General features: G+C 32.3%; 1 protein-coding gene and 1 long non-coding RNA gene across 3 annotated transcripts in view; both read left to right on the forward strand.

The window, feature by feature from the left end:
- Positions 1-11,513: 11,513 nt before the first annotated feature.
- Positions 11,514-20,503, forward strand: part of LOC118187231 (inactive phospholipase C-like protein 1) — a 106,141-nt gene continuing 97,151 nt past the window's right edge. The window contains exon 1 of one of the 2 annotated variants that reach the window (XM_035357399.2): positions 11,514-12,337. In XM_035357399.2, the coding sequence (XP_035213290.2) occupies positions 11,911-12,337 (427 nt within the window). In that variant the 5' untranslated portion in view covers positions 11,514-11,910. The remainder of the gene's footprint in view (positions 12,338-20,503) is intronic. The other variant, XM_035357400.2, reaches the window with a different exon arrangement.
- Positions 12,420-19,209, forward strand: LOC146996671 (uncharacterized). The gene is made up of 2 exons (XR_015041573.1): positions 12,420-12,781; positions 14,498-19,209. It is a non-coding gene; the product is annotated as an uncharacterized LOC146996671 (long non-coding RNA).

The raw sequence follows: 20,503 nt of genomic DNA on the forward strand, positions 1-20,503 counted from the left end.
AAATAAAGTGTGTTTCGATACTTCATCAAGTGTCGTCGTTAATTACTCCAAATCTACGAACCCCGTACGAACGTGAAGAAGAAAATGCAACAACTGGTGTCAGAAGAAAAGAAAAACGCAACAATATGATAATAATGCGTATTACTGTAAAGTTTAAGAGTACTGTTATGTATTTACTCAGGATATGACTCAATTTTTTTTTTTTTTTTTTTCGTTTCTCTCGTTAAATTTCTAAATTTTGAAGGTAATGCGATTTATAAATATTCAATACTGTAAGACCGAAGATGTTGTAGGTGTTTGAGCAGAATTATAGTAGTCTCCGTGTTTTTGTTTGATACTTTTTGCTTAGTTTTGTAAAAGTGGTAAAATCACTGAACTTTTATGTCTCAATCCTGGATAATGTGTGTGTGTGTGTGATTATGGCAAAGCCTCGAGGGCTATCTGCCTAAGAGGAGGGATGCCTTTGTGGAGGACTTTCTAAGGGAAACTGGCTCGTATACACGTTACACATGGGGAAAACCACGAAAACGCCCATGCAGCCAGCCCGTTCGCGGGATTCGAACCTCGGACCGAACTACCAGTGTTCAGCGACTTTACCGCTCGGCCGCTGGTAGGCCAATACTGGATAAAATCCCAACAAAAGGAAATTTTCACGTTTCTCTCTATGTGCAACAAGCGAATACATAGCTGCATGCGAATTTTCGCGTTTTTCTCTATGTGTAAGGTGAATATGAGCTAGTTTCCCTTAAAACTTCCTCCTTTCTTTGCACACCTTTCTTTGCATAGATAAAGCCCTCATATGCTTTGCAGTTTATTCTCATATACCAAGCCTTTTGTTTGCTATCTCTAATTCTTTAATTTACTATGCACTTCACCAAGTATCTTATGAACGTATTCAAGAAGCAGAATAATTTTTAATCACTTGCGTAAATACTTGCAGCAATTTACTAGAAAAAAAACTAATATTTGAAAAATGAACGTTTTAAAAAGTGTTTTAATATTATTCTTTGCTATTTTTTGACTTAAATATATATTTAAAAAAGATTATTTTCTCTATTCAGCTTTGTTATTCACATAATAATAGAGACAAGAAGAGAAATAATCTTCTTTGGGATTCTCGATGATAACGTAACAAATAGGTAACAGATTTTTAATTTGTCATTATTTTCCTGACATGATTAAAATATTTAACATTTTAGAGAAAAGATGCAATACTTTTTTTTAATTATTATTTTTGAAGGCTTCTTTGAATTTCTTTTGATTACCGTGGCATTCTTTTTAAGAGATATATTCCTTTTTTACTTAGTTAAAACCTGCATTTCTGATGTTCGAAGGTACACTAAAAGTTTACTTCAATTTAAAAATTCAGTTGCTTTTATTCATTTATTAAATTTGTATGGTTTTTTTTTTTTTTTTTTTTTTTTTTTTTTTTTTTTTTTTTAAGTTTCATGTTTATTACAACAACACAATTGTTGTTTGTTTATCGCAATTGTATTGTAAACAAAGAATTCTGCTTTCATACGAAGATAAAATTTTACTCCTCAAGATTATCTTTCAAAGATGTTTTTGTTAAATATAACAGAGATATATATTCTATCACTATTTTATAACGTGGAATTTCTTTTTCTTTTGTATGAAAGTGAAACTAAAAATAATTAATTAATTAGCGAATTCCAAGATTATGTAACATTTCAAATCTCGAAACAGTTTTTTTACGAGGTCGTCAATGACTGTAATTAACTGAATTAATTTTCCATTATACAGCAAATAACTGATGGAATCTAAAATTATATGATCCAAATTCCTAGTGTATTTTTACTTTGCTGTCCGAAGTAAAGGAAGTAAATGTAATCGCGATAAATTTCGGTTATCACATTTCAACAATAATACCTACTTTGACCGTTCCCGAATCCATTTTGATTATTTTTTTGCATAACATCTGTACGCACATACAAAATAAAGGACTCCAAGATGTCCAAAATGGATTGTAAAACGGATTCAAAATTTACTTTTTTGTGACATACCTACGTATCTCACACAACTCCATAAATTATTTCTCCCGCCTTCCTACCATGCCTTCGTGGTGTGGTGGTCTGCACGCTGGATGCGTATTCCAGAGGTCCATGGTTCGATTCCCGATTGCTCATTTTTCATCTCTCCTGCTTCCAAAAAAAATACTTAATGTCTCTACAACTCAAAAGCGATTAGATACATAACGTGTAAATTTTTTATATGGAAATGCTATAAGATCTAGTTGCGCACTTCTCTTTTGTATTCAATCGTCAGTCCCAAAATTATGTATATAAAGTATATATATATATATAATTTCTAAAATACATTGGTTTCTAGATTTATTTTATTATTTTATAAAAAATTAATTTTTAAAAAATTTAATTTTTTAAGAAAAAGTTTAATTCTTGACTTTACTTGCTTGTTTCTCAAAAGACTTAATTAGTATTTTCCTTTTTGAACTTTAATTCTTAAATGTTAATACTTAAATGTTAATTTCTAAGGGTACCACTTTATTGGAATTACTTTTGGTTTTGACTTTTACCCTTGCCTGCATGAATGACGAAACACGAATTGAATGATTGGAGAGTTAGGTTTGGAGGCAACTTCCCCTTGATAAGTCTGTCTCCTGCCTACTCTACGATCATTCACATACGCATTTTTTAAAAAAATTGTTTAATTTAATTTTAATTTATTAAATTAGTAGATTTATTTTCATGGATAGATTTTATATTTGATTTGCTTATGCTTCTGAATTTAAATGATATTGTAGATTAGTTCGAGAATTAAATCTTTTACATGTTTGCATATTTTTAAATTATTTTAAATTATTTTGGCTTTTTTCCTTTTTTTAGAATTTAAATTTGCTTTTCTACTTTTTTACTTTTATACGTATTTGTTTAGAATTTAAATTTGTTTAAATATATATAAAGTATATATATATATATATAATAATTCTTTTGAAAACAATATACACCCATTCTCTTGCTCGTTTTAATAGTTCTTACGAAAAGTTGAAGGAAAATGTAGTACGAAAGTTCTTATGCGGCCTCCATTTTAGCGATCATTGGTCTTTTAACTACAGAAGCATTTTAAATAAGGAAAATATTCATGTTTTGGTACCGTGAAATTAAAACAAAATGAATTTAAATAAATGAAGAAATCTGATTCTTGGTTCTTATATTTGGGAAAATTTTACATTCGTTATGAAAAAACAAAAGCGCAAGAATTTTGTTTTCCGTCCGACAAAAATTGACCTTGATATATAATTCCAAATTTTTAATTTTTGATGTCATTTTCCACTTGCCTCGAGGCACCAATTAATTAAGTTAGAATAATTCGAGGAAATAAGTTTAAACGAAGTGCAGCAAAAAACTGTGTATATTTCAAAAGACTGTACAAGGAATTTATGAAGTGTCCATGTCAGAATTTTTCTTATTCTGAAAAGAAAATAAAAAATAAAGCGGACTGAAAATTTTTCTTTCTTGCACATAACATTTTGTGGAAAAGGTAATTATTATTTCACCCATGGAGAGTAAGTGAACAAAACCTCTGATACGGATATTTAGAGCCGGATTCAAATTTTGACAAACAGGCTATGAGTATTCCTCTGCCTCTTTCCGTGAGTAATGTGAATAAATTTTCCCTTGAAATTTCTACACGAAAGCATTCCCTCCTTTAAATAGACAAACTTAAGATCTTTTGTCATATTAAAACAAGCAACAAATAACATAATTATTGTTTTACACTATTATTATTTCCTATGTTATATCTCTGAAGAGGGGAAGCAGACAACTGACTTCATATTTTTTAAATTCTCGACATAGCTTTCTTAAAAAACAGAAATTAAAATATTCTGCGAAAACTATTTATACCGTCAAGTAGAAAAATGTTTGACTTTGAAATAATAAAATATACCTTTCACTTAATTAATTATTTCATTGAGATTTGCTTTGAAATTATGTGATTACGCTATTGCTTTAAATTGCCAAATTACCAAAAAGTAATTCTTAGAGACTGCCAAACGATTTTTCTCCCTAGGATTCTAACGAAAAGCAAAATTTTTTCATTAATACGTCCAGCAAACGGTTGCACAAACTCAAAAGTTTAGCCGGAACAAAAAGCTACTAACTGCGGAATATATGTTCAAATTAAACAAAATGCGAAGTACAAAATAACACGAACTAAATCTTGGCTCGCAGCTAAATGTTTGTGAAACAGGAGCAGCTAGCAGAAGCATAAGCTGATGAATTAAATCCGTAGGATGGAATTAAAGCAGAGAAACTCTTAACCTACGCTGTCAGAAAACTTGATGTCTGTGGTCTTATTTATAACTTAAAATTTAGGTATTTAGTAAGGAGCTGACGAAAGCAAAAATCAAAATGGTTTGGTTTATTGAGATTGCGGCAAAGCACACTAGGGCTATTCGTGGAGGACTTTCTAAGGGAAACTGGCTCGTATACACGTTGCACATGTGGAAAACCACGAAAACGCTCATGCAGCCAGCCCGTTCGCGGGATTCGAACCTCGGACCGAACTACCAGCAAAAATCAAAATGAAAACAAAAACACACTAACATAAAACCGTGCGAATGAATTTTAAAGTGTTTTACTTTAATATTATAAATGTATGACAATGTCTTTTTATTTTTCTCAGCAAAATTTGTTTAACACGTTGAGTGGCACGCGTATGTTTTATAGGCAATCCCGTTCAGGCCACGCAGTTCGCTTAAAAGCGCTGGTATTGTAGGGCCAGTGATTCGTATCGCGGTAGAAGATAGCAACAAGTTGTGAAAAAGAAGACATTCCGTCGAACAAAAATGCAAGAATATCTAGAAAACGACAACATAAACTCCGAAGGAAACCGGGAAAAGCCTCTGAAGTACGAAAATATTGTAAATTATGTTATGATAAAAATGCAACAGAAGCTGGTATGTATAATATTGCGCATTCAAATAAAATAAAAATAATAAAATAATCTTGCACATTCAAATGCTTACATTGGTCTTGCACAACATTTTGCCAGTCACCTAGTTTTCATATTTCATGCCTTAACCTAGGCACAATTCGATTCTGCATTCAGTTGCAGATAATTGACATAAATAATTACATAGTTGAACATTAGTTGTCAGCATATTTCCTCAACTAATTGTTCAATTTTAACATAATTAATGTATGAGGATCATTCCAAAAGTAAAGAAAAAAGACTAAAAGAGTGTTCTCACATTTTGCAATAGCTGTAATGGAGAACCGTTTTTATATTTACTGTGTTTCAATGAAATCCAATGAATCAAAATCAAATCATGAATCAAAATTAAGTAAATTTTAAATAAATTTTGTGTAATTTCATAAAACAGTGTAAATTTTATAGTTATATATCGTGTTACACGCTGTCAGACAGCGGCGGTCGACGCGGCCTAAACGAAAAGGTCTAGTGTCAGCCAAGGATAGCTGACACGGCCTAAACGGAAAATCTAGTGTCAGCCGCAGATGTCTGACGCGGCCTAAACGGAAATTCTAGTGTCAGCCACAAATGGCTCACGCGGCCTAATCGGAAAATCTAGTGTCAGCCACAGATGGCTCACGCGGCCTAAACGGAAAATCTAGTGTCAGCCACAGATGGCTCACGCGGCCTAAACGGAAAATGTAATGTCAGCAGCAGATGGCTGACGTGGCGCTCAACGTGTTAATAGAATTTCTGATTTTTGGAAACAGCAATAGACTAAAAGAACAGATAATCTTGCTCTCAGCAGCTGCCGTGCGGTTAAATCGTTGAACACCTGTAGTTAGACCTGGATTCGATCCCAAGTGAGCGAGTTGGCTGCATGGGTGTTTCTATGGCTTTCCCCATGCATACGAGCTAGTTTGCCTTAGAAATTTCTCCCTGAAGGCATCCCTCTCCTTAGGCCCTAGTGTGCTTTGCGATAATCTACCAAACCAAGCAGCTGATGTTCTGACTGAAATTCTGCAAAATTGATGAAGTTGTTTAGTTACAGAAAATTGAGCTTGTCTGACGTAAGAGCATTCTTTTACTCAGATCTTACAGAAAGAGACTGGCTTTTTACTCTGTATTTCTATCTTTTATTATAATTTTCTACAACTTGTAGCCTAAATTATCTTCCTGCTTTCAACCCGTCCTCAAATAGGCGCATTTTCTTGTCATAATGAACCCAATCCTTCTCTTTTCTAAAATAAATTTTTGAGTCAAGACATTCATGTAATATCATTTTCAGAAAGCTATGGTAGTGTTCGGTCTCTGATGCTTTGTCTTTATTTATATCACTCACTCCTGATGCTCGCTTTCTCATTACTTCTTTATTTCTGACAGTTATTGTCCCATTCTCTCTCTCTTTATTCCGAAAGAGAGATGCATTTCAAGTGTAGCTAGTAATACAGTAGTGAATGTGTTTGCTTCGAATAATTCAACTTCTTGCAATAAGATGAACAATATTTTACTTTTATTTTAGGAAATAATTAACCAAGATGTGAGTTACTTTAAGATTTTTTGCTGCTTCCAGATTTATATTTTCTTCTCTCCACGCCTGTTCCATGTTTGTGCCGGAATGACTGGGAAACGATCGACAAAACCGTATATTTCAAAAAGCGTTTTCTGGTTTTGTTTGAAGTTATAAATATTAACTCAGAAATATATTTTCTCAAACAAATAAGGATTAATTTTTATTACTAAGTTTCTTGGTTTCGTTATTCTTCATGCATTATACGTATCTTAATTAATTTTCCAGAGGATTTTCTCGTAAATATTTATTCCTTCCCTTTCAAATCCTTTTAATCCAGAAAATAGCTATTACAAGGCTTATGGCATGCATTAATTAAATAAATAAGGTACTAATTCATTAGTGCATCATTTAAAATTTATTACTTACTTGACATAAGCGAGTTTCATAATCTTTAATAATAATACAGCTAACTAATATGAGATGAGTTTTGGGTCGTTTATATCTCATGCATCTAAGTTCAATAAATATTTTTAAGACTTATTAACTAACAAACTGATCTTGTTGAAACCTTAAAACTTTATTTTTCAAGTAAATGCACCTATTCTTATTACCATATGACAACTTTTGACAATGCGTATTAATATCAAAACAGAACAGAAACACGCCAAAGGGAAACAAAAAAAAACAAAGCAACATCGTTATATCTGGCGTGCATTTAATCAAGATCTCAATCGATTTCGAGGGCAAACAGGCACAGATTCCTCTTCACCAGGAGTAAAAAAATCTACATATTAATATATATAATTTTCTATCTTAAATAAATCAGGTATTGTTTACGGGATGTTTCATAACACGTTAGCATGGGTTTGAATAATCTGTGCATCTGTCGTTATCTTACACTTTATGCCTCCATTGTTAGCAACAGAATTTCATAGCCCAGAGGCACCACAACTTAAAAATCTAGATTTTCCAGGCGATAGTACCCGAAGGCTTCATATGTTTCTTTTCATGCTGTCAGCTTCTCGAGAAAATCTCCCTACCGGCTAATTTCAAGAACTTTTATTCCGCATATGCACAAAGAATAATAAAGGAAAGAAAAATCTGAAAGGTTTCAGATTTTAACGGTCGCTCAAAACGTTTTGTTAAGGTTTTTTACTTTCTCGCTGAGCTCGCGGTTTACCAGCCTGCTGTTACACTCAGTCCTACTAATTCATTACTTTTTTTCCTTCTTAGCTTTATTATTAATAATAAATTATATAAAATTATATAAAAGCAGCTACAGAAAATTTATCGAAACACGCTCGCAGTTTAGTCCTTTGACGGTTATCGCGACTGCAATTAAAATTGCAGGAAAGGAGAATAAAATGTGCTATAATAAATAAAAACTGACAGTTAATATTTTAACTATGTTTTAAAGTAATTTAATTTGTAGACAAGTTTATTTGGCTATGTAAAATAACACAGTACTCAAAACAACAACGTTCTTTAAAAAAAGGAAAACAAAAAAGTCTGAAAGGATTTAGATTGTAATTTTGCATCAGAAAGTTAGTTAAGGTTTTTCCTGTTGCCTCTGAGCTCGAAGTTTATCTGCCTTCTCTTGGACGCACTCCTCCTGCCACAACTACTTTTACCTTTTTATAGCCATTACTAGTTTATTGTTGGTATTGTTATTTAAGAAAAGAAATGCAAAACATCACTTTTTTCACCAGATCGGTCATGAGGCTTGCAGAAGTAAGGAAATACCTCAGCAATACATAAGAGCTATAATACAGATGAATAAGACAACGCAATAATATATGACACCTAGATCTGGAGAGAATAACGAATATATTGTTCCGATTTTGTATTTAGTTAGCAATTTTTAGTAGAATTGTAATTAAAATCGTTTTATTTTCCCGTGTAATGCAGCGCGTGACGAGTTTTAAGAGAAACCACGCCGGAAAAGTAAAAATACTGGAGCACGAGCAATTAATGATAGATATCTGGCAATTTACGAGTATATTTAAACTGAATAAATGTAATTGACTACTGTGTTAGCTGTGACCGTAATTCTAATCTTTTGATTTACAGAAATCTCGAGAAAACGGAAATTACCAGAACCTTCTTGCTCACGATTAAAATGTTTTAAAACGCCGGAGAGAAATATCTCAGTTTAGTTGTTTACATAAGTGGTTTGTTGACTGTAGCGAATTTGAAGTGAGATCGGGTTAGCTTTCTCTGAGCTTTGGATTGCATTTCATTTGATGCTTTAGTCGTTTAAAATGTAACTACTGCGTAATATTCCATGATATTGTGATATTGTACGCATATTTAAGAGGAAAAATCCAGAATTGTGTTTTATTTGTTGCGGTAAGAATAAATTTTGGCGCCCCACTGACCCAGGCGCCCTTGTGCGCTGAACAATTTTGCCACCCCCACGCGGCGGCCCTGTTTCCGACCTAAGACAAAATCAATGTAGCATCTGATTTCTAAATAACGAAACAAACAAATTTAACAGTGAAAAAAAATGTAGGTTCTTATTAGCAAAAAATATCTGATGAAGTGAAGTAAATTCAGCTAGCAGATCGAAATATTAACTAACAAACATTAACAATTAAAGTAAAGTAAGAAGCAATAAATAAAAAAAAATAGAATACCATCTTAAAAAATTACTGCTATAATGCTAAATATCCAGACTTGAGAAAGAATCTAACAAGAGAAATAAATAAATTGACCAGAAAATAACATCCTCAGCTAAGAATTAATTAAATGAAGAAATATGGATTAAAATAATAGAAAACTAGCCATCTGGTTTTAAGATTTTCATCGTACCTAATAAGCGTAATATAACGCTAAGAATCGAATTAAAATCTGTAACTTGCGGAAGACTCAGAGACTGAATTTAAGGTATCGACAGAGATCATGTGAGATTATGAACCTATGACGTGATCTCTGAGTCACGAGCTACTTTTGGCGACATTTTGTTTCTTTTCTTCCTACTTAATTCAAAATTATCTGGCAATATTGATACCAGCTGGGCAGAAAAGAAGATAGAAAATCTAAAAACATCTATACATAACCCGCGATTCGAACCTAGGTCCAATGATATGACAACTTTGCTAGCACCGTATCTAACATGGCAGCATAGAATGCATTCCTTGGAATAAAGAATATCCTTGCTATTTAAGATGGAGATTCGCATGCATCATATGAACGGAATATGATATTACCGTAAAAGACCAAATGCATTAAGTGTTATGGCGATGGACGGATTGTGTTATTAAAATATTATAAAGAACTTGATAATTATCTGCCTCAGAAGAATGCTGCTTTCGTGGTAGACCTTTTAAGAGAAATTGGCTCATATATTCATGTTACACCTCAAATTTTCTCATGAAGCCTTTCTGTTCGCCGAGATTTGATGGCCAACTACCAGTATTTAGCTACTTTACCGCTTAGTAATAGATGGGCTTCTATAATGGCGATAATCTCATCTATTAAAACTGTTATACAGTAATTCTTTTAGAAAAATCACCTATAATATGAAATCTTAGTGTTTTCCTAAAAGGAATGGGATAGTGCCCGAACTAAAACAGAATTAAAAAAAAAAAAAAAAAAAAAAAAAAACATGTACGCAACTTTCTGCATTAAGGGCACAAAACTTAGAAATTCTTTGAGAAGTAAATCGAGGAACTGTATTTGGACTATCAAGAATTTATGTAGATTAAGGTCGCACAGTGAGCTGCAGAAGTTTTAGGAAACCAAACCTTGAATTTTAAACTGATACCTGCTAATATTTAATATTAACGTTTTGTTGATATTTTTTGTTAGCCTAATCATACCTTATGCTTGCACTTAAAAGGCAGCATGTATTGTAGCCGTATTATGGAACTTCTTCAAATATTCATTAAATCTGTTGGTTGGGAAATTTCTTCGAAATAGTCGTATTGCAGCATTTATCCTTGGATGTTTGAATTCCGTTGTTTAGGGTTAGGTTTTAAATGCTTAAATTTAATTCGTATGTGGAAGGAAAAAAGATTTTCTGATATCGTAAAAGAATATCGTTTTGCAGAAAAATGTAAATTGTGCTGAGTAGAGAGCAATTCTGGTGCTTTAAAACATAATTGGGAGAAACAACGATGAATGGCTGGAGTCAGGCAAAACAGATAAGGTTTTCTTTATGCCATGGTTCAAGAGGAGAAGTTAGTAATAAAGAAAGGGAAGATATAAAAATGTTGAAACTGAAGACGGGATAAATGGTGCGGTCATGAACTCTACTGATAAGCTGTTACATGGAAATCAGTTAAAATTTGGATCAGTGTTCCCATAATTGATTAAAAACGTGCAGCATAGCTCAGAGGAAAGAATACAGTTGACACATTCTAGAAGAATAAATGAAAAATCTATGTAATCTTCATGATAATTTCAATAAAACACTATTTTTATCTGTTTAATATATATCAGTCAATCAAAACTTTCGAAGACTATCCGTTTTTCAAGTTTTGTATGCCTCACATGGCTCGGCAGACTTTAACATTTTTTATTAGGTCTTGATTCTACGTTAGAACAACTATGCGTCATTAATACATTATGAGCAATTACGGCTGATATGTTCGTGAGAACTATTTCTTGATAGATGTTGGGTCTCGAACCTGAAGACTCCGGTGATGCACTACTCTTACTTACATAACCTGCTTCATTGTATAGTTGGAAATTCAACATGTTTCATTGTTTTCAAGTTTTCTCATTTCAGCATGAAGGAAATAAAAATATATGCCCCGGTAAATGTGAAAAAATTTCAAAAAACGCTATATATCAGGATTCTGAATTAAAAATCTAGTTAAATTTAAACTTTACATCTAGTTAAATTTTTATTAAAACTATTATCTTTCTCTCATTTGTATCAATTCAATCAAATAAAGTATTAAAATTTAACTCTAGAGGTAGCTTTTTGTTCATTACCTACGCAAACTTCAACTATTATCAGTATTTAGTAGCTATTTCTTTAAAAGTTCAAAGAGAAGGGCAACAGCTTTCATCTCAGTTGCGGCCTCTGGCGGCAGATCTTGATAATTTCAATCTGAGATTTGTTTATCACAGGAGTTGACGGTTGTGTTCGTGCGGTGTCTTGCAGTCGCGTAAATTATGTAATGTGCGCTGTGTTTTATGAAGTAAATGTGAGAGTTACGTGAAATATATCTACTTTACGATCTGAAAGTGTTTTAATTTGTGTGAAAGTTTATCTGTGTTTTGCAAAGTTATGTTTCTTCAACCTAACATATGATTAAAGAAATAAACACGTTCTATTTCTCTTTATAATAAGATATGTTCATATCAGTTACATGTGCAATATTTTGAACTTATTTCTTAACTGTTAATTTATCCGGTTTATTATCTGTATTAAACATATATCTTGCATTATTTCAAATGCCAGTGACCATGTTCTATAGTCCGAAATAGTATAAATGAGTTCTGAGGAGATCATCAGTAATTCTACGAATAAATCTGCACTTTCAGGGGAAGTTAGGAAAAATGGTAATTGTGCGAATGTTTGTGAAGGCACTTCTCCTATATCAGTTTCAATTGATAAAAAGGAGAGTGCGAGTGATTGTGATCGAAAATATTCCAGTTCTGCTCCCGTAGGAATAAAACCTGTGCGAAAGGATTTGCCAAATCTCCCACCAATTTCTCACCAATTAACAAAGAGCTTAAATGTGAAAGATGACAAAAATAGTTTATCAGAAGAGGACAGCAGTGAAAATTTAGAAAGTTTGGACTGGTCCTGTTCTGGAAGTAGAGATGATGGAATGCTGCAAAACCAATCCCAACGACCGAAATCAGTATCATTTCATACTGGCTCTAGTCTTCCGGTCGAGAGAAAGATATCTAACGGTAAGCGTGTTTTTTTTTTTAATGTATTATAACTTTTTAAGTATAATCTGGTCCCAAAATATGTTTCGCGATTACTGGAAATGACTCTTCTAATCGTCAAATAGTCACGTATTCTGATATTAAAAATTTAATTATTCGTATATTATCAGTGCTTACTTTTAGCCGGAACCTGACTTTTGTACTTTTTCGTTTTTTACGGAAATCATTAAGAAACCCGGAATTGTGACCTATCTGTAGTTCTGAAGTGCGCTCTTTCAGTTATCTTCGGTACAGCGGCAAATTTACGAAGTAGTGTTTTTTACCCAGCTCACCAGAACTTTTTTGTTGTGTTCCTCATTTTTAGATACAGAGCATAATTATTACTTTTTAAATCCAGGAACTGATTTGAAAGCATCTCGCGATAGCGACTTTTACCCGAAACCATACATCCATCTTTTTACAAGGGTACCCTGTTTTGTATTCGCTCATTTATCAGGTGAACTTATTTTAAAGGGGCTGATTGTGTAGCGCTGAATTTTAAATCAAGGGGCATGATATTAATTGTCTTGTTATTTAATAATGTATTCTACACTGAAAACTGATGCTAATTTAATATTTATAAATGTACAACACTGATCCTTCCATATGCCTGGTTAAAATACAAATGCTAAATTTTACATTTCATTTTGTATCAGCTTATTTTTAATTTATTACCTCTTTTCATTTCATTTCTTTCAATTTCAAATTTATTTCTCATATTTATTTTAATTTATTTATATTTTCTTTCATTGTTATTTTTTTAAATATGCATTTCTAGTTATGGATTCTGTAATACATAAAAATGAAATTAAGACGTACTAAACAATACTTTCATAGTGAATCATCAAAACGTGTAATATATTTAAAGCAGTGAAAAATTTCATGTTACTATTCTTAAATTATAAGTTTTTTGGTCATGTTGATTATTTGTGGTAGTGAATTGTTACTTGATTAAATTTTTAGCTATTATTTTTTTATCTGAAAGTTTATTCAAGTACTATAAAGTAAACATCCTGCATGTGTAATGTGTTATTTTACATTTAACAAACATGTTTCATTAATTTAACCTATAATTTTTATATGTATTCTTATTGGTGGTATTGCTTGCATTTTCATTATTATATTTTATATTACCGCATATTAGTGGGTACTTTTAAATCGCAGTATAGTAGCCATTGAACAGATTGTGTTTTTATAATTGAAATATGAAGTGTTGCCTATTTGTTCATAGAGATGTACATAAAAACACAATAAGTGAAAAATTTTTCCCTTGCTTCTTCTCTCTCCCAGTAGACTTAAAAGAATATCATAGATTTTTTTTAGGTTAAACTAACATGCCGAACAAAGATTCATTTAGAAGTCAAACAACAAAAATCAGCATTATATCTGCAAATTTTCCAGGATTAGTTTCGATGGCTTTTACTGAAACATGTTCCTCAGCTGCCAAAGTACAAATGAATGAGAGATTTGCTCTTTGAGAGAGTAAGAAAGAAAGATTGGGGAAAGTGCAGAATCGGCCACTGCTTCGCACGTTTATAAGAAATGCACATACTCGGTATCCATGTACACATCAACCTATTTTCACTTAAAAAAAATTCCAGAATTGCACAAAAATGGCATTGTGCATTCCCTTGACTTTATCCATGTACACATCGACCTATTTTCACTTAAAAAAATCTCAGAATTGCATAAAAATGGCATTGTGCACTCCCTTCACTTTATCTATGTACACATCGACCTATTTTCACTTAAATAGTCAAAGAAAATTGACGAAAATCCAATTCTTCTTACTCTTATAAAAAGTGCCAAACAAATAAGTGGGCAATTCTGCACTCTATCCGATTTGCACCTCTCTCTTTCATTTGCACTTTGGCAGTTGAGGTAGTGGTTCGAACCATTTGAAGTGTTGAGGTAGTGGTAGTGGTGAAGCAGTTGAGGTAGTGGTTGAAACCATCGAAACTAGTCGTGGAAAGTTTGCAAATGTAACGCTGAATTTTGTATTTTGACTTCTAAATTGACATAACAGATGTCAGTTTTCATCAGATAGTTTTCAAATTACAAATGTTGAATTAAAAGTATAGTATAAATATTTCTTATTTCAAAAAGAGCCACTGGTAATAATACTCTATTAAACATTTTCAGGTTGCTGTTATTGTGACTAATGTCGCTTGTTTGAAATCAGAACAAGCCCACGAAATTCATCGTGGCAAGGTGTCAAGATTGTGCGTATCATTGGCAAGAGACAATACGACTTTGTGCAATTCTACCCCCAATTTTGAAGGAGAGCACCCTAGAAAGGGGACAGATCTTGAGGGTCTCTCTTTACCTTTTCCCTTACCACCAACCTCTCGCCTCTCGATAGGACTTCCGTCTCATATTTTGAGTGCCTCCATGCCGCAAAGACATTGTTCATTTACAAACATTCATGTCTTCTCCAGGATTCGAACCCGGGTCCTTTGGTGTGGTTATGACTGGGGTTAACCCCTGTTCCAGTTGGGCAGCTCAACATAAGTATTCTATGCGAAATTATAAAATTTGTGAAATTCTCTTTATGTAGAATTTTGAGATATATCTGTAAAATTTGTATCCATTATCTTCACTTCTACTGTAAATGCTACTTATTGTAATCTAAACTAGCATTTTTTTTTTTTTTTTGTTAATTAACATGGATTTGAATAGCAATAAATTTGTATGAATTCTTCCTTATAAAAAGGTTTTTGTCTGCCTTATGTGCAGTATTCATATAAGTACATGAAGGTACTTATATGAATATAAGTACATGAAGGTACATAGGTAAATAGTCTTTGTTGTACAGTAGCAAATTACTTATCAGAAACTTCCTAAAAATTTTTAAATACTAATTTAATCAACAGTTTGCAGCCAAAATAGTACTAGCAAATGCTGATGGGATAATTTTTCTTTATATGTAATGTTCATAATTATAATCGATTAAGTGCCGTTGAGGTATGTTCTGCACTTTAAAGGATATTTGCAATCGTGTAAAATTGTGATTAATATATATGCATTTTCCATATTATGGGAATTTGGGGATCAACCTAGTGTCATGTTTGTTTCATCTCACTTAATGCTGTGTATTGTTGTTTCATTTGGACAATAAATGGCAGAATTTTGATCCACATTTCTTCATTTGCAAAGAGTTTTGTATGGAGCTGTTCTCTTTCTTTTTAAACCCTCATACCGGGTTTAAAGATTGAGAAAATTGTCATGTATTTTCGTGAAATTTTTCTAATTTATGAGAAAAAAGCAGTGTACATGGATATGGTGAAGAGTGTGCGCAATGCCATTTTTGTGCAAGTCTGGGATGTTTTTTTAAGTAAAAATAAGTCGGTGTGTACATGGTTTATGTGTATGTGTTACTTTGAAAAACGCATAAGGAGTATGGTATTGTGCACTTTTTCCCAATTTTGCAGTGAATATTTGTCATGATTAAGCAGTTTTGTTAGATAAAATTTCTAGCATAAGTGTAATTCGGCTAGTAGATTGTTGGAAGGAGTGTTCAGTAGATAAAAAGAAAAGAAACATGTCTTTACTTCGTGAAGACAAAATGGTGGCAGGAAAAAAAAATAGAGGGTTGCTGTAGGAGAGTTGGTCGCCAAAAAAACGCCAAGTTACCATAATGTAAAGATCAACCGCAAAATTGTTTGAAATATTTTTTAAACAAGTTGTATTAGTACATGGTAAGAAAGTGTCTCATTGCCATGTTCATCTCTTCTCGAACATAAATTTGATATGTCTGCACTAATTCAAAACACACAGTGAATGATCTTAAAAAGAATGAATACTGAAGTACAGTATTGCTTTAGCTAATGCTAGATGTTTGCTCTAATATTCATACTCAACCAATACTCTATGTCAATATTTCTCAAACTTTTGACATATGTGGACCCCTTCTATAATTTTCATAATGCTGATTACCCCTCATAAAAAATGGATGCATTTTAATAACAATCAAAATATTTATTTTAAAATTTATTTATTTACAATTTATTTTACTTTACAATTTAGTTTAAATACAATTTTTTTTTTTTTTTTTTTTTTTTTGTGACATACGCAAAATAATACGAAAAGAGAAATAAAATTATTCATAATAAAATGTAAATAAACACTATATTATAAATAACATTTATTTGAATTAATGAAAAGATAAAATTGTTTGTGCAGAGATGACAGATCGTCATAATTTGGTTTCCTGGTTGTTAATTTTAATCTGAGATGCAGTTCCACGTTCAATAGTCTGTTCCTTTTTTTCAACTTAATATGTACAAATATTGAAAAAGCAACTTCACATAAATATGAAATTATTGGAAAAGGCAAGATGTGTTTCAGAACTTTTTCAATTAAAACTGGATACACATTTTGCATTTGTAACCAGAATGATGTTAAAGTACATTCCTTATGTATATTTTTCAAGAATCCGTCTGAAGCCAATTCCAATAATTGCTCTTCTTCCACATGGGACAAATCTTCTGGCATGGATTGTGTGTTAATGTTAAACAGATATTTTATCCATTCAATATTTTTGTTTAAATCAGGGAAATAGTTTTGCAAGCCCACTTGCAAACTCTCCAAATGCTGTGTTATGCATTTCAGAGTATCAGCATCAGTTTTAGTAGACGAACTTGTTGTAAACTCATGAAGAGAGGGAAATGAGTCTACTTCTTGATTACAAAATCTCTTTTGTCATAAATTTAGTTTTGCGATGGCAGCGTTCACTTTATCTTAAACATGAAACAATGAAATTTCTTTGCCTTGTAATGATAAATTGAAACAATTTCAAACAGAGAATATATCTGCTAAGTATGCTAGTTTAGCCATTTCCTGTCATGTAAAGAATTTCTCAACTCATATCTATCAATAAGAAAACATCAAGTTCAAGCAATTGATTTAGAATTTTTCTTCAGGATAGCCAACGATTATCAGTATGAAAAAGAAGCTGAGTATGACTACTTCGCATTTCTTCACATATCTGCGAAAAAGGTCGTGCATTCAATGGACAGTATTTAATGTAGTTAACGATTTTCATGCTTTCATCCAGAACTTTCTGTAGATTATCGGGCATCTTATGTATTGCCAAAGCTTCTCTGTGCATGCTATGCAGCCATGTGTAGATATAACATTTGGGGTAAAATTTTAAATTCTTGCAATGAGGACTTTTTTAATTCCGACCATACTTTTTGCTCCATCTGTGCTTATTCCAACACATTCCAATCAGTTTTGTTCTCTTGCATAAATTCATTCATATCATTAAAGATATCTTCTCCTGATGTGTGACCTTAAAGGCTTTCAAAATAAAAAGTCACCATGAATTTCTTGATATTTTTCGTATCTAACAAACGCTATAAGACCTGCAAAATGTGCAATATCAGTGGACTCATTGACTTGCAATGCATAATAATGACTCTGAGAAATATCTAACAATAACATCTGTCTCACATTAGTAGACATATCAATGATTCGTCGCTATATTATTTGAGGGAGAAACGTGGTCAAAAGTTTGGTTTGTTCTATTTCCTATCAGTACCTCTGCGAATATCTTGGCTGCAGGCTTGACTAAAATTTCGCCAGTGGTTTCTGCTGCTCTACATTTTGCAATTAAATGCGACACGGGATACGAAGTTTCTAGCATTTTTTTTTTTTTTTTGTCACCTCCTGTCAGACCCACATTACTTTTGGAGATTAATTTAAATCCTTAAATTTATTTTTAAAAAAATCTAAGGGTTTATCATTGTACTGATTATGGTTTATCTCAAAGTGGCATTTTAAGTTGGATCGTTTCATGATTTCATTTGTTAGATTTTCAAAACAAATGACACAAAGTGGAATAGGTTCATTTTCATCTCCAGTCCACAAGAATCAAAATTTAAAATATTCTTTGTCATACTTGCAAGTTTTCCTTGCTTTTTTCCTTAATAGGTTCTTTCAGAATTGAAGTTGATTCATCATTAATTTCATTATTTCCTGTTAGTTGATTGCTACTATAATCATTACTTTCTTTTGGTGTAGTAGTTCCAGATTTCAACCAGCGATCCATAACCTACATTAGAGATAAAAATTATGTTTTATGAAAATAATAAAAATCAGAAGGACTTACTAAAGCACATAGCAAACATTTCATATAAGAAAAATCGCACAAAGCTAAAAATACACAAGGGCCGGGAGAAGCTACCAACTATTAACAAAGTAAATTGTCTCTGTAATGAAGTGCTGTATATTCCTCCCATGTTACACCGGACCATCTCATACTTCACAAGAGTGTCTTGACTCATAAGAATGTAGAATTAGGAGCAACTAATTTCGGTGTAGTGCATATCCCCACCAAACTCTGGTGCTATGTTGTTGTGCTATGTCTCTCACCAAAATCTCGTGTACCCCAGGTGAGACACATACCACACTTTGGGAAACACTGGTCTATGTGAATGTTTTTACAAAGAATGCAACTGTGCATTTTGTGAAAACTACAAAACATCATTAACAGAAGTGAAAATTTATTTATCCATATTGCTGATGCCATTAAAATAAATTAAAAACAAGTTTAAATGTAAATTTTATAGTTTTGTAACTGATAATGCAACAAATATGACAGAAAGGAGAAAAGAATAAGAGGTACTTTTCCGTTTGGCGGCGTAAATTTCACCAAGCAGACTTTATTGGGGACAACACACAGTATACACATAAAAGATGTTGACAAATGTTAGTTCTAAGAATATTTTATGATATAGAATTTATATGATATAGAATATCTAAGAATATTTTATGATAGGCATAAGCATTTTAATGTTGTTTAAAATTTTGTAAAAAAGCCAATAAATAAAGGCAATGAATTTATAAAAAAGATATTAATTTAAGATTTTACTATGCTTTCATGGTACAACATCCTGATTCGTTGGTTCGTATCACGTGACTCCAAGTGATCTCATCTCACATAAACTACACTACAAAAATCTAATTCTCTCAGTAATTATCTACATTAATTTCAAATTAAATCTTAATTTGGAATACAAGTTTAAATGCAAGAGTTATTTCAATTTGTACGAAAAGCTTACTCAGAAATTATGTAAAACCGCAGTGCTTTACTTTGCTAGTGCATTCTCATTAGAAATAATTAATTTAACCCTTGACTTTGCCTTTTCTAAATTTTTGCCTTCAGGTGAGCAGTGTGACAGCATCCTAATTGATTTAGTTATCGCCTGAGGCACCTTAGGGCATAAAATTAAACTATCTGGTAAAAATTCTATGTAACTGTATGCCAGTATTGAAAGAAGCAATAAATTTGATAAGAAATGGCTACGACTTGTTTTGAAAAGGAGTAGTAAAAGGTTACCAGCGAGGATATTCCATTTGGCATCAGTTGTACCATTATTGGCGAATTTATCGGCCTGCACCAGCAAAACGAAAAAGTACCGACTAAGAAAACAACTTCCAGTTTATATCTTGTTATTGATCAACACATGCACTTGATTTATAGGCTAAAGTTTAAATGTATCGAATGTTACTGAGCATGTTATTCAAATCATAATACATTTTTGAAATCACCAGATTGTGTGAGCCATATTTAGTGAATTAGTTTAAATATAGCTTCTGTCAGAACAGGTAAACAGAGGTTAAATTTCACAGAAGCCCACTACAGCCTGGCTACAGTACTTTGAAGTTTTAGAGATAAATCATAATTTTAGCTGAAGTGCACCAAAGTCCTAAATAAAGAAGCTTCTATGTAAGTGAACCTCAATTCCAGCTGATAGATTTTATTTTAATAATAAATATGACTTGAAACTTGATTATAACTTCTGAATGCACGTCTGTGTATCCTTGGGAAACAAGCCCTTTGACAGAAGTTGAGACTTTTAAAGAAAGAAAAGCCCCTACCCACATATCGAAGGCTTATTCTCCAGATAGTGCAATGAATTTATGACAGCAGTTAAGTTTTTTGTTTCTGAAAGCATTAAAAGTGATCACCCTTGTTGTATACGTGCATTGCTAGTAACTTCACACTCCAGAGTCTTTGCTGACTTTTTTAAAGAATGTAACCATCAGGGAGGACAGTTGTCACTTGTGCAGACGAGTTTTAATATTAATTCTCACATTGTTATCAGATTAGATTCAGGGAAAATTTCTGCATGACGGCTCAAT

The sequence above is a fragment of the Stegodyphus dumicola genome, chromosome 6 (assembly GCF_044657685.1).
Source record: "Stegodyphus dumicola isolate Sdum_Otavi_A_Nest chromosome 6, ASM4465768v1".
Classification (NCBI taxonomy): Eukaryota; Metazoa; Arthropoda; class Arachnida; order Araneae; family Eresidae; genus Stegodyphus; species Stegodyphus dumicola.